The sequence below is a fragment of the Dermacentor albipictus genome, chromosome 3 (genome assembly GCF_038994185.2).
Source record: "Dermacentor albipictus isolate Rhodes 1998 colony chromosome 3, USDA_Dalb.pri_finalv2, whole genome shotgun sequence".
Taxonomy (NCBI): domain Eukaryota; kingdom Metazoa; phylum Arthropoda; class Arachnida; order Ixodida; family Ixodidae; genus Dermacentor; species Dermacentor albipictus.
This window is the reverse complement of record NC_091823.1, coordinates 43,896,169-43,916,182: the sequence shown is the minus strand read 5'-3', so window position 1 is coordinate 43,916,182 and position 20,014 is coordinate 43,896,169. Positions and strand designations below refer to the sequence as shown.

The window sequence follows — 20,014 nt, the reverse complement described above, 5'->3', positions numbered from 1 at the left end:
TCACAACTAAGCAGTGTTCTTGGCTAAAAGCAGTGTTTACTCTCCTGTGAGAGCAAGGAAAGAAAGTAGTCGAGGCTTTGGAAAGTGGAATAAACAGAAGGCCCCGCTTTCGAACAAACTTGTGTCTCCCCACTGCATGTATATATTCTGTTTCATACATGCCGAGCAATGCAATAAAAGCTAGAGAGACTCCTCGCAATGCTCACATTTGCAACTAAAAGAATAGTGCATCACACATTAAGGAAAGATGTAGGCACACATAACGTAATTTGATCTAACATCAAGCCTCATACTTTTATGTCACAAAATACAATTTATTTATGACATGGAAAGCATCAAAGATCTATACCTATTTGCCACCAAACACGTGGAGTGACACATTTCCACGAGCAGCAGGCACAGCGCACCGCTTACACTTCCAACCAATCTACAGTATGTTGCACACTGGAAGTGAAAAAGTGCACAAATAATGGACGATTTGAAGCAACCGTGCATCCACAAGTTGCAGTGATAATATCAGAAGTAGCTGTTCCATAGTAAAGCATCGAATATCAATAAACAACAGTACTGTGAAATGCACAGAGTGAGTCTTCTATGGTCGCACTACTACAGTAACTTCCACAGCATTGCCTGCTATGTATGAAAAGCACAGGCATAATATGTGGTTCCAGTGTTCATGACAGTACACCTAGCGGCTATGCAAGTTATTCTTATTGTTCTAAATGTGTTGGAGGACCCCTCTAAAATTAATTATAAAATTTTGTGAATAACTTTATAATGGTACACATGTCACATGAAAAATCACACAGCGCACCGATGCAGTTTGCATGAAATTAACTTTCATGCGTTTCCTTTTTCTAGGCTCTGAAAACAACCTCGTGGAATGTGCAAAACTGATATTGCTATGCATTTGCATGCCGAGCTCTAAGTACTTTGTAATATGTGTTTAAAACCAATGAAGGTGCACAAATATAATGTACCACGTGGCAAAGATGCAACACGTATCAACAACTGTACCGCGCATGGGAACAGAACTTGCCTAAATCTGTCTGACATGCTCATCATTGTCAGCCTAGTTTTATGTGCACTGTAGGATGAAGGCCTCTCCCAACGATCTCCGACTACCCCTATCTAATCTGTCCATAGTGAATGATGATTTCATACAGTTGACCTCTGTCAACTCAACTCCAGTTGACCTTTTACTGCCTTTAAAAAATCCTGAATGCTGCCTGCACTTTCGGGAAATAATCATTGGAAAGATTGTGGGCAAATACAGTTCTGCTAAAGGGTCTAATGGCAATGTTTCTTGATCAAATTGATGGCACTGCCAACACTCCAGGTACACCACTTTCCCATGTGTGTGATGAAATAAAGGATGACATGGCAAGAGTATGAGTGAATTTAATGACTCCTGGTTTTAGGGGCCAATAACAGCACAAAGGCATAGACACATTGGGTAGCTTGAAATATGAAGCTATGCAAGAGGCAATGAACACGTAGTATGGAAGTTTTGTTTGCAAGTAACAGCTTCCATTGTGTGCCCCTTCCTGAGCAATCATTCATGGTAGATTAAAACCAAGTCTGCAACATTCGTTTTGTACCTATACTAACCATGTTATTCAAGATATATTCATACTTTGAGATCTGTGCAGTGCTCTTTACCTAGTGCTAGTATAGGCAGCAATCACAGTGTATTTTATGGTATATGAACTTATGATGATGTTGAATCACGTTTTCACAGCACAACAGCCAATTTGGCTTAAACTGCATCAACCATCAAACTTGTCATTTGGTTCAAATATAGGGCCACTGAAGTAATTTCTTCTGTTCGTAACAAGGTTGAATTAGCTGAAGCTGGTTGTACAATTTGCAAATAATCATTTGGAGGCACGCTATCGGAGGAGATATCAATATAGCATGGGTATACACAAGTGTGACTGGGAACTTCAGTAGTGATACACATAAGAAAGGATGGGACGGCAAGGAAAGCATGTTCAGTAATGAACTGAACGCTTAGAAAACTTTACTCAGTTATCATCCATTTATTTAGTTGCTGATAATAATCAGTAAACAAGGATGCATAAGATTTACCTGTGTGGCAACAGCTTCAATCTGCCCATGTGATCGTGAAGTCAGCAGTCCTCGGCACAGCAAAATATTTGGTGGCAATTTGCTTCCTGTGCACACATTCTTGCATGCTTTGAGGCTGAGGAAAATCTTCGTCGTTCCTTGCATTGTGTTCCTTAATGCAGAGGGAAAATATATATTTTTCATTCAATTGGTTAAATCTTAACAGCACATGAATACTACAGGCAAAGTAAAAAAAAAATGCACTAGAAGAAATGTGGAGACAATCTTCTGAAAAGGAAATAACAGATATTGTTGCTGATATTGTTGCTATTGTTGCATAATATTGGTTGCTGAAGTCTGGCTGCACCCGAAGCTGATAAACATGTGCACAAATCACAAGTAAGATGAGCTAATAAATTGTATGTTTCGCAACGTAACCGCTACGATGACTTGGACACGGAACTGGTCATTGACACGTCATATGATGGCGTACCCACATACACACGCATCGCTTGTGACAGTTTCTCAAGGCCGCTTCTCTAACCTGCGTTGACTCAAAGCGAACACTCGGCAAGATATACCATAAATTGAATGACTTCATTAAAGCGATCCACTCATCTTGGGCACGGCTAGGGCCTCCAGTGATGCGACAGCTAGCGGAGAGAGGGAAAACAGAGAGGAGTGGCTTCGGAAAAACGCGATGACGCCTGATGTGCTTCCATATACAGTTTGAGGGATAAAATCGCGCAATCGCAGGAGCTCTTGATTTCGTAATTGCACCAATTGGCGCCCATACTACTTTCGTTTCGTCATCGGCGCGCATCCTCCGCCTAAGCAATGAACCAATAACAGCGCCGCGGAGAAGATATCGCGCCAGATAACGCAACTCCCCTTTCCACTACCGCCTGCGGTGACAGCGCGCACAGCGTGTCAGTCAAAACGGTTCATTTTGCGTCGACAGCGCGAGGCGAATAAAAACGGGCCTCGTTATACGAATCACAACAACGCATCGTCTGATCCTGACGGATATGTCAACGGCACCGCGAACTCACGCGCTGCCCATTGGTTCGTTTCAACCCTTTCTTTACTGACATGGCAGACCGGCGCAACAAGCGTGCCGCGCCTCAACTGACATTTTGCCGGCTCGACAGCAGCGGCTGAGAGAGAGAGAGAGATATCAAGCCTCTGACAAAGGGCTGACAGGCAGGTACTCACAAGAGCGGCACGGCCGGCGGAGAGACTTTGCACACACAGCGTGATAAGACCGGACCAACGAGCGCGGAGCCGGCCTCGTCTAAAGCACCATAGCAACGCACATGCCGAGAGCCAGAGATGAGGAGCTGCTGCGCTGCCGCAAGTTGAATGATCGAGGCAAGGGCCAGCTACACAAGGGTTACGTCACGATCGTGCGATGCGTCGCCCCACCAAGGCCACCGTCGAGAGGTGGCGCGATGTGCCTTCGCTGACGAAATATGGCGGCGTTTACGAAACTGAAAATGAACGGGATGCCGTGTTCGTATGCAGTGATGTTGCTGCAAGTAACTGCGACGAGCCCGAGCCTTCGGAGCAATAGGCTTTACTACAGCACAAATGTCGGACACAAAGTGGAAAATTCTGCGCGCGACTTTCTAGCGAGTGGGCCCAGTGAGCTGTTCGGACGCGGTCCGGTTGTTTTGGTCGCGCACCTCGCGGCCGTAGCGGACGAAAACTCGAATGCGGAGAAAACCGGAATCGAGGTCATGAGCGTGCGATGAACCGGACAGTCGTGAGAAGGAGCCTGGTTAATGGGCTTAAAATGTCGTCTACCTCTTGCGGGTCTCATTCAAACACAACAAAAGGATTTCACGGTAGACTGCAGACTGGGTCGTCGCGCCGACGGTCTGTCCTGGACTATAACTGGTTCATGGCGCCAAGTGTCGTGCGCTATCATTGGAAGCGCTTTGTGAAAGTGGGCGAGGAGTGGCAGTAACGGTACATAACGCATACGCTTTCTAAAATGTTAGCTGCACGCGTACAGTCAACTGCAAAAGTTTACGGGACGCAGGATCTGCCAAGAAGCTGAATTCTCGCGAAGCGTAGTAACACAGCCTCGAATTAAATGTTCCAGCATGTAGTAGCCTTCGCCACCTACACAGTGATTCATTAAGTATGAAGTGCCATGCCTTAACAGTGCAGGAATTCACATTTGAAGGGGAACCGCATCCCGTAAACTTTTGCTGTTGACTGTACATCCCGATCAGACATGATGTTATGCAACTGACTGGCGCAATGCGTTCTGCCAGCACCATCCAGGCCACGCGAAAGAAGTGAAGAACACGCATTAGCATTTTCTGCTAGGCTGTGAGGCGGCCATTCTCGAATTAATATGTACTAGACATGTAATGAAAATCATGATTGTAGTGTTTAGTTGCATTTTTGTCGAATATGCGCTCTCTCCTTTATCTGACGCTTTGTTACAGTGTAGTTATAACTTTCCGCAGTAGTAACCTGATTTACTCAAAATGTGCTTGTAGCTCCTGCGATACCATATGAAAAATAAAGCTTTCTGCTTCATATTCCGAATAAAGACATCTTATGGACAAGCTGCCTGATCGTCCAGGCACTGGCATGGACGCATTTTGTATTTTCCACTAGTCTTTGCTTTTTGTGCGGAAATAATAGCTTTGGAAATTGCCCCAGCTGCGCCTGGTGCTACATTTTGTTTCGCCTTTGCCTCCAAAGGTCAACATTGTCTTAAGCTTTTTGAAGTTACTCACGCACACTCGAGCAAAGAAGAATGCCTTTGCAATTTATTATACGTGTGTATAGAGATTACAAAGGGCACTGTCGAAGAGAATATGTACTATGTGCCGTGGCAGCGCACGCCGCCTTGAAAATCGCAGCTGCACTGACAGATGCGACATTTTTGCAAAGTTTCAACAATATCCTAGAAATGTGTTGAACGGCGAAGCAGCACCAGAACTAATGATATTCCATTGTTGTTGTATTTTTCTCTCTCTCTCTCTGTTTTTGCAAGGCAAAGCAAAAAGAAATAAGCGCGCAAAAACACTTTGAATTTTTACGTTACTCGGACTCGTATATTTAATAAGGCCCGACTTTTATCGAGGCCTCACTTTCTTTATTTTCTCTTTTTTTTTTACACTTACGCACTTTGTTTCTCGGTCGCATAATCGCTTAGGAATGTTTACATCCGAAACTCGCTCCAAATTCCGCTTCATCTTTTGCAACACCGAATTTTGAAACCGATTCCAACAGTCCCGGAACCGAATCGTATCAGAAATATTTTTGAATTGTCCTTTGAGTATAGTAAGCTTATGGGGTTTAACGTTTAGAAGCAGAAGCAGTCATGGCCACTGAATCACTATTGCTTTGCAGTGCAGCGTTTCATCACGTCACAGAACCAACTGACCTACTGCAACGAACTATTTGACTACACTGAACTACCGCGGTGGGCGAATAGTGAATTTAATGCTCATTTACTATCAAATTACAATCGTTGTTGCCTTTAAGTCGCGGACACGTGCGAACGTCCACACCATGACGAAGTTGCGTGATTTGCTTACGGATCTACCATCATGTAGGTTTCGTCGTTAAATTAATAGACGCTCGTTAAGCGTAAGTAAGTAAGCTACCGGTTGCCTTAGAGCACAGGTTAATGAATGAAGGGACAACGCAGCGGGAAATGTTTTAGATATTGGTCAAAATATTATTACCAGTATCAGAATACGAAGTCATATGGCTGAACACAAACACTCTCCTAATCATTTTTCTCGAACTCTGCTGAAGTCTATACAGCGTCAAGTTCTCCTTACGTTTTTCTTCTTTTTTTTTAAAAAAAAGATATAACTGAAACACAAATGACCTGCTACAGATGTTTCGCACCGAAGCACGACGTTCCCGGCAGCGACAACTATAATCAAGAACATCACAAAGTCTAAGGGATTATTTGCAGAGCTTGAGGTATTTTTAGTTCTAGTGCAAAGAAACTAGTTGCTCAACATCATCCGGAAAAAAATGAAAGAAAAAGAAAAGCAACTTTCCGTAACTTGTCTCAGTGCGTCATCTTGAGAAAAACACCATTTCAGCTTCAGTTTGGGTTCCACGTAATATAAGGATGCATTCGCATACAATGAAAGGACATGGTGGATTTTACACTTGCAGTATAGGGTGTTTTTTCTTTCTTTTTTTTTAGCTGCACCAAACTTTAATTAAAAATTGCCTGTGGCAGAAAGCACAATTCTAACCTTCTATAAAATTAATTGATAAGGCGGTCATTACTTACACGAGAAATCAAAATACCTAAACGAATAATTAACATAACTACGACAATTCACTTTTTTAATTAACTTACGGCACACATTTCAATCTACGAATTATAGGCGGTGAGTTTGCAAGGCGCATCCACTTGGAAAGAATTCTCATGACTGCACCAGTTTCGTAATAATTTTCGAAGTGCCCGACAAAACGTATTCGTATAAACGTATTCGTACAAACGTACACGAGCGTTGAAGTTGCTTTTCTTTAATAGAAAAGGCTGTTTTATGCATAATTAAAGCCCAAAAGGAACTTGAACACCCACGCATTTGGTCGGACACTTTCAACATTAATATCTTGAACATGGTGCAACCCTGATAATTCGTTCCAACTCACTAGCTACAATTCGTATAGATCAAAATTTGTGCCATAAAATAGTTCATTAAGACGATAATTAGTGTAACTACGTTAATTATTCACTTAGGCATTTTGATTTCTCGTACAAGTATGGCCGCCTCGTCGAGTAATTTAGGACAAGGGTTAAAATCGCGCTATCTGCCACAGGCAATTTCTTTTTATCTATTTTTAAAAATTTGGTACAGCTAACAAAAAAAAAAATAAGAACTATATGCCCGTCACAGTGGGGTTCCACGTGGTTCGTGCGCGACAAAGCCAGCAATTGCAAAACTGATTGCGCTGAGAAGTGCAGGGGTGTCTCGCCTTTTGTTGATTGCAAGCTGTTCCAAGAATTTTCATGCGGACAGCTGTTCGGCGCGAATTGAGGTACGACGCGCCTTGCGCCATTGCTCGAAAGCCGAGCTTGCAGCCTTTGCATTTATTTCTATTGTGAAGTGCCAACTTCCAGCGTATACATATAGCATATACATATTTGGAGAATTCGAAAAAAAGAAAAAGCAAATGCTCTCCGGTTGTTTCGAACACCAGGGCAGTCGATTAGTTATTACAGAGATGCGCTTGTTCGTGCCCATCTCGTAAACGTGAAAGGACGTTATGTTTGCTGAGCGTATATTGCGTCGTTGTCGTCGTCGTCATCATCATCATCATCATCACCACCACCATAATCATCATCATCATCCACTGCAAAACGAAAGTCTCTCCCTGCGATCTCCAATTACCCATGTCTTGCGCTATAGCTGATTCCAACTTACACTTACGCCTGCAGATTTCCTGATTTCATCATTACGTATAAAGTAATCATACTGTCTAGTGGTCTGCGGTAACATCTCCTAGCACGATTACGATCTGGAGAGTAAGTTTTATATACCTCAGAGGCAACCTTAATTTTCCTATTAATTAAGAAAGGGACATTTGAAACGCTGAAATTCTCTCATAAGGCAATTGGTGAAGCAATATGTGATGGCGCTCAAGAGAGAAATTTAAATTATACCGACTGCTAGATGCAGGGTTCTCGTTCAAGGGCTGCAAATCTTTTATAAGGGTGATTCACTTTCAGCAAATTTTAAAAAGAAAAGAAAATATAAACCACGATGTTTACAACTCCGCACTAAACGCGGGTATCTAAATTCATGTAAACTGTACATGCGTCCTATACAGTGCTTAAGGTCGGCAATTATGCTGCACGTTAGTTTGCAGCTTATGTGGAATCATTACGCTGCTCACGCGATTTTCACACAGGCATTGTTCACAAATTATAGTGGCACACTTCAGCGCGACGTTTATAACATATGTATGCATTTTGCATAATTGTGGTATCTATTTTTATTGCATGCGTAGTTGCGTATAGCTGTTAAGCTTGCCCTTCAGTGTTCTGCAAATTTCCAATATTCGTAAACTTTTGTTCGAAATTTCAGAGCATAATTAAAAGGCCCTGTTCTCTCTGACTGTCATATAGATATTATTTTTTCGTTTTCTTTTAAATGCACAAACCTAACCCGAATAAGATCCGTTGATGCTAAGAAAAGCGAGTTTCTCGTTCTCATCAAAAACTTTTGCTAAACTACGAACACGTAGGTTAGCTTGCGCAAGCGCAAATTAGTAAGAATTCGACCGTAGGCTTGGTAGTGTTTCTATGCGTTTCTCTGGCTTTTCGATCATATTCCCAAAATTGTTATGTACGCTTCCTGGAGCATTCCACATATTGATTATTTGATTGACTTTTATTTTTCTACTTTGTAACATAAAGTTTGCACGCACAGAGTGGATCCATAGCCCTGGGCTAGATGGGGCCCAATTTTTTCATCTCTTATTTCATTTTTTTTTTACTATGTCAATTCCGACAGGGTAAACAACACTGAACAAAATTCTGAAGAGTGCGAAATTCTGCAAGCAGGCTTTCCCACATAGTTAAGTTTTGCCCGGCGCCCTCACGCTGGCGTCACTGTATGCACGTGAGGGGCGCGTGCAAGCAATAAGAAGGAGTGCGGGTGGCCCCGTTGGCGGGACGCTTGCTTTCCTGCGCACGCTTTGTTCCATATACATAAACTGCGAAATCCGCCATATTCTTGTGGCGCGTGTCAAACGAGATGTGTGGATAAGAGCACTTGCGAAATTTCGCTCTCCCTCAGTGTCTGCGATGTTAGAAGTTATCCTGGGGGCAATGCATGCAACTTCAACAAAAGAAAAAATATCCGAGGACACTTAAGCACTTATCAGTTGGGAATGCGAAAGCATTAATGTCCAATTGAAAGCCGCTGAGCTGCTCGCGGGCAAGCGAGCGCGTTGAGACGCCTGGCCAACGCCCCCTAGATGGCGCAAGGTCGGAGCACTTCGATCCGCCACGTCAGACGACCTTGCCCGACTGCCATGGGATTTAAAATGGCGCAGCTTATAGCGCAGGCGAGAGCTTGCGAAAGAACGCCGTACAACACAGGCTTCCGAGAGCGAAGGTGACGTGGCGTCGTGGCGATGCCCTCTCCCACACAAACACACACACACGCACACACACGAAGAAGAAGAAGAAGAAGTAGAAGAAGAAGAAGAAGAAACGTGAGATAAAGTGCAGTGCTCAGTGATTCAAACGCGATACTCGCTGTGCGTGGTTGCCGGGACAATTTGCGCCCCCGTGGGGGACGCTGCGAGCACGAATTAAAAATAAGCTCACTCATGCGGTATGCGATTATAAAGCGAGAGCCCTTTCACGCAACGCGACTGCACACGGTCGCCACAGCGCTGACCGGTGGAGTAAAAAGTACCGACCTCCACACGGCCCGATCGTGGCGCTTGAATCGCTGAGCACGGCACGTAATTGTGAGGGGCCGTATACACAAAAGTCACCAGCCCTTCCACTCTGTGAAGAAGGACGAGCAGCGAAGCTGTGGTGTGTTTTACCTCAATCGCAGGTATCTGTGCACGTAAATACGTATCACGCTCTAACATGCGTCCGGCCCATATCAGAGCTCCGCGGAAACTGTCGATAAGGTCGCCTAGGAAACTATGACGTAACCACAACACACGACGCCCACTGGTGGTAACAGTGTGTTTAGGACGCAGGTGGCCGTTAAACGGAGCCCCGACGCGAGCGAGGATATGCGTTGACCGGGGCGTAGTCAAAGCAGGGCACGAAACAAAACACGTTTGCCTGTAATTTGCGATTGAGCATATGTCCTAGTTGAATGAAACTTGCAAGGACTAGAGTTTTATTCTGGTGGGCAAACATGGGGCGGTCCGTTTCCCTCCCGTAGAAGCTCATGTATTGGCAGCAGACGGGAATTCTGCGATATCTACAACTTTACTGTGGACTACGTAATTATGAAAAGTAGACGAAGCTCGGCTTAACGTTAGAGTCGTCTTAGCGGCTAATTTTCATATAGTTTGTTTCGGGATAGTTTTAGTAAAACAAGAGTTACAGCCGTTTTCTGTAACCGTACTCCCCCCGTAGACGATCATGTATTGAGAGCAGACGAGAATTCGGTAATGTTTACAACTTCACTGTGAACTAACTAATTATGACAAGTAAATGAAACTCGGCATAATGATAGAGTCTTCTTAGCGCCCACTTTCATTATTTTCTTTCCAAGATGGTATGGTATGGTAAAACTTTATTAATTAAAGTCCTGCAGATCGTGAGTCTTCACGAAGCGGGCCGCTCCCACGTGGGAACCGGAAGGCCGAGCCTCTCGGCCGCATCGTGGGCCTGCTGGACAGCCCAGAGTTGGTCAGCCAGAAGAGGGCTGCGGAGAACCGCCTCCCATCTGGCCGAGCTGTTAGCGATGATAGAGCGTGACCGAGCACACCGCCAGAGCATATGGTCTAACGTGGCTATATCTCCACAATCGTGGCAGGTAGCGTTGGTGTAAGTATGCGGATAGATTTTATTTAAGAGCGATGGATTCGGATAGGTATTCGTTTGTAGTAGACGGAGCGTTAATGCTTGAGCTCTATTGAGGCGCGGATGAGGAACAAAGTAGGTTCTACGGCTGAGATAGTAGTGTTTAGTTATCTCGTTGTAGGTGGAGGGCGTGTCCCTGTTCTCTAGTGAGTCGGCTTCCGATTGGTCGAGGGTAGCGCGGTGGGCAAGTTCACGCGCAGACCCGTGAGCCGACTCATTGAGGTTGGGAGGAGCACCCTTTATCTGACCCTGATGTGCCGGAAACCAATAAATGAAGTGGTGCGTGATTGCCTTGCCCCCAAGAAGTCTGAGGGCCTGTTTGGAAATGGTGCCTTTTTCAAATGCTCTGACTGCAGATCTTGAATCACTATAGATGGCATCCCGTGAGCTATCTAGCAGGGCTAGTGCAATAGCCATTTGTTCAGCTATTTCGGAGTCCCTCGTCCGAACCGAGGCAGCATTGGTGATTCCTTGGCGACCATCAACAGTGACGATGGTGAACGCCTGACGTCCCTTACATTGTGTATTTGCCTAAGGAGGTTGGCCGCCCTTGCCCTCCTTCTACCGCGATTATGATCGGGGTGCATGTTCCTAGGTATTGGCGCGACCGTAATGTTCTCACGAATCGACGGAGGAACGTCAGAGAACTCTTCTGCTACTCTATCGGGGTGATATCCGAGTTCCTGCAAGATAGATCTCCCTGCCTTCGTTGTTGTGAGGCGAGATAGCTGTGCGCGCTCCTGGGCCTCTGCGATCTCTTCAAGAGTGTTATGAATGCCAAGCTGCATTAATCGCTCTGTACAAGTGTATACGGGTAACCCGAGAACCCGTTTGGTAATCTTCCTAAGCTGTGCATTCAGTTTATCCCTCTCTGCCCGTTTCCATCGATGCATGGCTGCCACGTATCTAAAGTGGCACAGAACGAAGGCATGCATTAGTCGAATGAGGTTATCCTCCTTGAGTCCATGATGCCGATTTGATACTCTCCTGACTAAACGAACAGCACTTTCAGTTTTAGTAATTAGCTTGCGTATAGTCTTGCCATTTGTACCCCCTGACTCAACGATCATGCCCAAGACCTTGATTGAATCGACTTTGGGTATACGACAACCGGTGTTTGTACATAAGTTAATATCTTTGTCTTCTAACGATGTCCATCCCTTGGGCCTTGGACCGCGTTTCTTGGGACTATACAACAAAAGTTCCGACTTCAAGGGGGAGCATCTGAGACCGGTGGGTTCTAGATAGGTTTCAATAGTGTCTATTGCCTCCTGTAAGGCGCCCTCAACCTGACCGTCATTGCCTCCTGTGCACCATATAGTTATATCGTCAGCATACATAGTGTGTTTGATGCCTTCAATCTCGAGAAGCTTTCTGCTTAGGTCAACCATGGCTATATTGAATAAACAGGGGGAAATGACGGACCCCTGTGGGGTGCCCCTCTCGCCAAGTTCCAGTAATTGGGATTCGAGATCGGCCACCCGGATGGTAGCCTTCCTATCCGAGAGGAACGATCTAACATAGTTATAAAATCTCTCACCCAGATTGAGCCGAGATATCGAGGCTAGGATATGCGAATGTAGAACGCTGTCGAAGGCCTTTTCAAGATCAAGTCCCAAAATGGCTCGAGTGTCGCTAGAGTCGTTGTCTATGATTTGATTCTTAATCAGTTTCATGGTATCTTGTGTGGATAGGCCTGGTCTGAATCCTATCATACTATGGGGGTAAACGTCGTTATTCTCCAGGAACCGGGAGAGTCGATTCAGGACCGCGTGCTCCGCTACCTTACCCACACAGGATGTAAGCGAGATGGGCCTCAAGTTGTCAACGCTAGGTGTTTTTCCAGGTTTGGGTATGAGTACTGCGAGGGCAGTCTTCCAAGGTAACGGGACGGTTCCACTCCTCCAAATTTCATTAATGTCCTCTGTGAGGTATGCGATTGATTTTTCATCCAGATTTCGCAACGCCTTGTTGGAGATGCCATCCGGCCCTGGTGCGGATCTACCATTGAGTCCATGTAGAACACTTCGAATCTCCTCAACGCCAAACTCTGCATCCAGGTAGGAATTGGCCTGGCCCTGGTAATCGAGATGTACAGGAGACCGCCCTGAGCCGACTGGGAGATATTTGTTGGCAAGCGTGCGGATTAGTTCGTCCTCAGAGGTCATTCGTGCAGCCTCATGTATGGTTCTAGCAATGACATGCCTCTGATTGGACTTAGTATTGGTCTCGTTAAGCAGATGCTTAAGCAAGTTCCAAGTTTTACCATTGCGCATTTGGCCGTCTATCGAATTGCAAACCTCGTCCCACTGCTGTTTAGAGAGGGTTGCACAATGCTCCTCAATGTGTTTGTTTAACTCAGATATCTTTTTGCGTAGCCTACGATTAAGTCGGTGACACTTCCATCTGTTGAGAATGGACTGTTTGGCTTCTAACAGATGGGCTAGCCTGCTGTCCATTTTCTCAACAGGAAGGTCGGTGCAGACCTTAGAGGTTGCACGCCGAACGTCATCTTGAACCTGAACCATCCATTGCTCTATAGTAGGTCGGGAATCTGAGGGAGACCTCTCCTCCCGAAGCTTGCGGAATTTATCCCAGTCCGTGTACGAGAATTCGCGCTGTTTTTTACCCACGATAGGAAGCTGGGCCTCACAAATATAGTGGTCACTACCAAGGTTCTCAGCCAAGTTATTCCATTTGGCCTCAGTCACGTTCTTAACGAAGATGAGATCGGGGGTAGAGTCTCTACACGTGGATGTCCCGATTCGGGTAGGAAAGTTAGGGTCAGTGATCAGCGTCAGGTCCAGATCCATGGCATTCTGCCAGAGATGCTTACCCTTATTGGTATCATATTTATAACCCCAGGCATGAAACGGGGCATTAAAGTCCCCTGCGACAATAAGAGGGCTTGAGCCTGCCATGTCTATGGCCTTGCGGAGCAGAGTCTTAAATCTTTGCCTTTTTTCGTTGGGACTACTATATATGTTAAGAACATATATGCTGCCTCGGTTGACCCGACCAGGTATGACCTCTACCATAATATACTCAATATTACTACCAGCCAATTTGAGATCATGTGTCACATGAGTGAGTTTCTTACTAACAAGAGTACATAACCCCCTCCCTCCCGACTGCACGGCGACCGAGCAAAACCCAGCCATCGAGATGCCAGGCGAGAGGGTTTCCTGTAATAAGATAACCTGGGGCATCTTTTCACAATTGCGTAGATATTGCTGTAGGGGAGCCTTCTTCCTAGAGAAGCCCCTACAGTTCCATTGCCAAATTCGGAATGTCTCAAGGGGCGGAGCCATCTCTTACGAGCTGAACGCCGACTCTAGGTGGGGCTAGAATCGGGGCTACGTTGCTAGCTGTTGGTTCAGAAAGACGTATCGGCGGGTTCGGTGGCGTTACCGGGCCCACCACAAACTCGAGAAAGGATTCCATTTTGGCCAACCGTTGGTTGGTGTTTGCTTCTAAGGTCGTCATCTTGCTTTGCATCTCAGTGATCCTATCACCTAACTGTTTCAGACTTTCGCTGAGAGCGGTTAGCATCTCGCGCACTTCTGATTTAGCTTTACGTGACACGTTCTCCTGATCACAAGCTATTGCCCTCTTCTTCGGTGGTCGTGACCCGTCGCTACCCTCGGCCATCGGGACCTCCAGAATTTCCGCGTTGATGGTAGCGGTGGGTTGCGAGTTCCTAGCGCCCTTAATCTCTGCTATCTCAGCCATTAGCCTATTAATGTTCTCTCTCATGGCCGCGTTCTCGCGCTCTAATCTCGTGATTTTTTCCAAACTATCATCATGCTCTGGCAGCGACCTCGACATCACCTCTGATGGTCCTCCACGGACCCGATCTGCCCAAGTGGGACGGCCCTCCTTGTGGACCACCTGATGCTGATGAGCATGTCCCCGGGCTCTGGATCTCGACCTGGACCGGTTTCTGGACTCGAAGCGAACCATGGAAGCAGATCGTCCCCTGGAGCGACCACGGGAATGGCTCCGGGATAAACTCCAGGAACGGTCACGATCCCTAGACCGCGATCTCGAGTGACGGCGACCTCCCTCGGGGGCTGTATGCTGGGACCGATGCTGGTCGAGCTCCGGGAACTGGAGCTCAGGACCGCGGTAATCCGGGGTAGGGCTTCTCATCCGGCTCCTTTCGGCTCTGGCTCGTTCTTTTCGGCGACGTCGAACGACGTATGGGATCTTAAAGCGTTGTCTGCATTCCTTTCCTGCCGTGAGATGGCCCTCACCGCACAACTTGCATTTAGGCGTGCACTGATGCTGCTCGTCTGGATTCGAGGCTCCACATCCTCTGCATACGGCTTCGCTGGGTGTCGGACAGACGTCGGCACGATGGCCAAGCCGTCCGCAAACGTAGCAGATGTCGATCTGCTTACGATATAAAGTACATCTGACCAATGCATTGTCATACCTGACGTAGTTAGGTACCCGGTATCCGTCAAAGGCAACTATGACGGTGCCGGTGTCCTTAATCCTCTTGGCTGCCAGCGCCAGGGGGTTTCTTGCATTAACAATCTTGCGCTGCAACACCTCTGGCCCGTCACAACGGGCAACGTCTCGTATTACACCTTTGCACGTAGCATGTGGTGTGGTGCGGTATGCCGCTACCTCGTGCAGGCGACCCGCCACCAAAATATTCTTGATTCTCACATATTTGGTTGCGTTCTCCTCTTCGGGAGTACTGACCACGACTATATTCTGTTGATAGTTAGGACAGATCGTGTCGGCTTCACGCTTCGAACCTTCGATGCAAGCAGCGGTGTTGATAGCATCAGCCACCACAGTCGGGCCTATCTTGGATATATTCAGGCCACCCCTCACTCTGATCACAATTTTGATGTCCTCCCTGGGAAGCGGCGGCATTCTTCCACGACGAATAATGCGGCTCTTGACACCAGCTCCAGTCCTGCCATGATTGTTGTGCCCGGGCACCGCGTTAGGCCTGGCTCCATTGCCGGGCCTGTCTATGGACGATTTCGTCAAATGGTGTCTTCGGCCAGCTAATTGCCAGCCGGAATCCTCGAGGAAATCGTCGGGTGGTAGCTCCTCCCCTTGCACTGTATATTCCATAAGAGGTCTCGCTGAGCGGCCAAAAGGCCGAGAGCGGTTTCCTGCCACGAACACTTATGGTCCACCGGCGACGCGGTCGAAGTGAAACGAGCCGTAAAATTTGAAAAAGTCCACTCACTGGCAACAGTCTGGTATCCAGTTGGAGCTCACAACTTCACGAATCCGTCGACGATGAAATTAGGCACCCACAAGCAAAAAATCCGGTCAGAAACTTCCCAAAAAACGGGAGCCGATGCGGACAAAGCATTGCGTGTTCTCTTCTTCTTCTGCTGCTCTTCTTTCCAAGATACCTACATTAAATCGAAAGCTACGGAGCATTCGCAAAAAACTGAAGACGAAAACAGACTATACCGACACCATCACTGGAGGGTAGCTATACACAGCTTCGCTGTAAAAGTATTTCCTGTGAATGGCTGAGGAAGTACTAGGCGCGTCGTAAATAAACGGCTGACGACGCCGGTTCGTTGCGTGAAATCCACAGTGTATACTTAGAAATTTATAGGGTAGTGCGAATAGCACTGTTTGAGACCGAATTGAATAGGAATCGAATAATGCCAGAAACGAGCCGAATGTCGAATAATTTTCAAATAGTACTCGCATATTAAACAGTCGTTCTCACCATTAATATAACACGCTTTACCTATATATAGTATTGGTAATGTAAGTGAGTTCATGTTGTACCATAACACGTTATGAAGCGTTGTTTATTAAAATTCGAAATGGGACATTCGGAATTCGAATAGCCAGTTATTTGGTTCGCGTACCAGGAAATATTCAGAGAGTGAGAATGATCTCGGTTCAGAAGGAGAGGTCTTGAGCCCTGAGCCATGTGGAGCGTGTTCTACGGTGCGTGACTTCTTGCGTTTTATTTCTACTATGTAGCCACAGGGATGTAGTTTATCGTAGTTTCGCTCCAATTTTTATCTTTGATTGCGCAGAAAAGATAATTTAAGCTATTCTAAAAAACATGCATTTATGAATATTCAGGATTCGATTTGATGACCGAATGTAAGAGAGCATTCCTCGATTCGTTAATCGAAATTTTCGGATATTTGTGCCCCCCCCCCCCCCCCCCCCAAAAAAAAGAAGTTTAAATAATGCTGCGAAACTGTCCAAAACTCGCTCTTCTTTTTGTGTTTGTAATCCGAAAACAATATCAATGGAGTAGTCATGTCGGGGTCCACTTCGATTGGGGAGGGGGGGGGGGGGGGCACTCTATATTAATAGCAGGCAGCTCTTGATATGCCCCGTGTTGTTGCTATATAAAGCAACATTACGACGACGACGAGTCAGAGAGCAGCGCTGAGTTGGCTCAACGAGCCAACTCAACATTGCTCTCTCATAGCACGATGTCATCTCATGGCGGACATAACCTCATCGATAGCACAACCAGCAGTCCTAAGGCAGTGCCGTTCAAACGCTACGGGAAAGCTATGCGGTGTCCTTTTTATCAATGCATTTTCTGGGGCTTTCTGTAATCTCTCGGTCGAATATCTCAAGGTGAACGACTCTGAGGATTACAAGGTTCGCTCCGCATAAGCAGTCATCATAAGAAAGGAGAAAAGAAAGACTAGAAATAAACACGCATCTCTGCCCTAAACCCTATTATTCTCGCAGTCGGAGACGGAAGCCTCCTCTGCCGTGAACTGGGAGCGGACTGCACCGCTTGCCCTTCTCACCGAGCGATGCATAGGCGTTTGTTCTTGACCTCGCTTGCCCGTACGCACGCCCGGTCATTGCCTCGAGGTGTAGGGCGCCGTGATTATGCACTCGGTAATCGCGCCTCGAGCAGGTCCTGTGCGTTCGGGGCTGAACGCTCGAAGAATTCGAGAGCGGAACGGAAACGAAGGTGCGGTTTTGATGACGTCACTGCGACTTGGGACTCCCGGCCTGCGACAGCGAATCGCTGGAATGTCCAGCTCCTGCTCGCGGCGAGAGCGCACTGCAATCAATCACTGCGGCAGCCGCTTCAATTCACATTGAGGACCATGATTAGTGTCAGTGACGTCACCTGGAGTTTTACGGAGAGGAAGGGCTCAGTTGGGAGCTTGCCCCGTGAACTGCACTTTGAAGGCGGTGACGCGCAAATATTGCCGGCATGTGTGCGCGCATGCGCGTGTTCCTGATCCTTATATCGAGGATGGCTTGGAAGGCATCGGCATGTTCTTGCCGAGCTAGCCTATGATTTCGCTTTCTGAGTGTGCGGAATCTTGAAGCAGATCAGGAATGTAACAATTTTCGCCCAGGAATACAATAGGCGACGTGAAACTAAATGAAATCCCCAACCAAAGCATTTTTTCTTTATGGCCTGATCTATCCGTATATCAAGGCCAAGTGTTTTCATTGTTCACACTTCGATAACTCGGAAGAAATGACTCGTAACAGCGGTCCGTGCCGGGCTTCAACCGACAGTTGTGCTGAATTTTCTGGGCAACTCAATGGCGAACTTGCGTGGTTCCCACGTAAATAAATTTTATCACTCATGCACCGGCCGGATATTGACAAAATATTCACTATCGAAGCATTGCTTTTATCATAGCTTTGGATGCGCTTATTTTCTTGTTAATTTCTTGGACCGAAGTGGTGACATTTCACGACATTTCCACTGCTGAAAAGCGTAGGAAAATAACGTAAATTATGCACAAATAAACGTCAGAGAAAGCAAAAAATAACCAGTACTCACAATATTTGTAAACAGTTGGGGCTATAGACTAGTTAAAGTTTTGTTTTTAAATGTAATGACTAATCTACAAGGGACTTGAGCAACGAAAAGCCCATGTATTGCACGCTCCTGCTGCACTTACAGCTTCTTAAGATTCTGGGCACCTATTGACAAAAAAAAAAATCTATATGGCTATTCGTGAGAGTAAGTGCCAGTCAATCGTGACTTTGACCATAATAGCAAAGGCGGCCGGCCAATGAACCCCACCATTTACGCGTGAAAAGTGCTGAGAATTCGGCCCCCGTTTCAGAAGTGATGACCTGTGCAGGACCTGCGTTATGAGTTGCGACCTACACATTAATTTGATTTTAATCTTACCAACAGAAGAAAAGAGAGGAAAGTTTGCAGTTATACACGAAAATGCAGTGCACATATTTTTTTTTTCTGGGTCTCACTGAAAGGTTTTGCTGCAGAAAATATTTCAAGCTATTATATAGGTTCATTCTGCGGAAGGCTCTGCATGTGGGCCGAGTATGAAGTTAAGCCTACATCCTTTTGCCAACGATATACGGTGGTTGTTTGACCGGGAAGCTGCAGCTTATTCGAGTGACTGTCTCCTTTACTTCAAACAAGAAACGACGGATCCGACATACGCTCTCCAGTCGATGAAAACTAAAACAAAGCTTCTCTTTATAGACAATAGAATGCGACACGCGCCTCAGAAGAATGAACTATACGAACGTGGCAGCCATGGTATACGTGGCGATCGCGCTGTCTCTTTCCTTCTAATGTCGTTTTTTTCGGCAAATCCTGCTTCCCTTCTCGTTCCTCTGTGCGTCGTGTAATAAATGCCTGCACCCAACAAATTACGCGAAAGTCATTAGCCCGTAAGCGGGCCAGACAAGACGGAAGAAGCATGTCACTTAGAAAGCGTTGTTTTATTCTAGTATAGTGAGCAGTATTTCCAACAAGATATGTGCAATTAGTTGCCTCCGTAGTATTGTTGTATGCACACACATTGATAATCTTTTTGCGGTAAACCCCCTTTATAATAACTTCGCGTTTTTTGGCCGCCTGCCCTATATAGCCTCAAAAAGAAGTGCACTGTCCCTCGAGCTGCCAAAAGAAGAAAATTTATTTGTCTCTTCCTTTCATATTTTATAGTTTTCTAGTGTGTTCTTATTTTCCCTCTTCTGTGACCACTGCTCTAACCACTGCCCCGCGGCTTCCCGGAGGCGGTTTCTCTGAGCGCATTGGGGCAACCTATAGCTGCGACCAGCCGCGGGCACCAGGGGCAGCACTGGTTCTCAACGGTCTGGGTGATGCGACACTTCCGGCGAGAGGTAACATATAGGGACGTTTCTTTTGAGCTTCGGTATTTCAACGCTAAAATTTCGCGAGGAGGCTGCTCTGCGTCTACGTCATCTAAGACTGGGATTTTTCCGCGGTTCAAAATTTTGTTGCAGTTGGCCTTTTAAGCGTGTGTATCCCCTGTATACGCCTGCATCGCTTCGATTCTGTATACGCGTCGTACACAGAATTCACGTGGACGCCCGCTGCACTTTCACTCACTAGCTAGATTTCGTTAATGGTTGCCCTCCCCCCCCCCCCCCTCCACCCCA

General features: G+C 46.3%; 1 protein-coding gene across 8 annotated transcripts in view; it reads right to left on the bottom strand.

Moving 5' to 3' along the window:
* LOC135898210 (uncharacterized) overlaps positions 1-20,014 on the bottom strand; it is an 89,538-nt gene that overhangs the window by 34,764 nt on the left and 34,760 nt on the right. For 6 of the 8 annotated variants that reach the window (XM_065427056.2, XM_065427057.2, XM_065427058.2 and 3 more), the window contains one exon: positions 2,092-2,242. In XM_065427056.2, coding sequence (XP_065283128.1) covers positions 2,092-2,235 — 144 coding nt within the window. In that variant the 5' untranslated portion in view covers positions 2,236-2,242. Of the gene's footprint in view, positions 1-2,091; positions 2,243-3,122; positions 3,185-3,285; positions 3,561-20,014 lie in introns of those variants that run through there. The other 2 variants (XM_065427055.2, XM_065427054.2) reach the window with 2 other exon arrangements.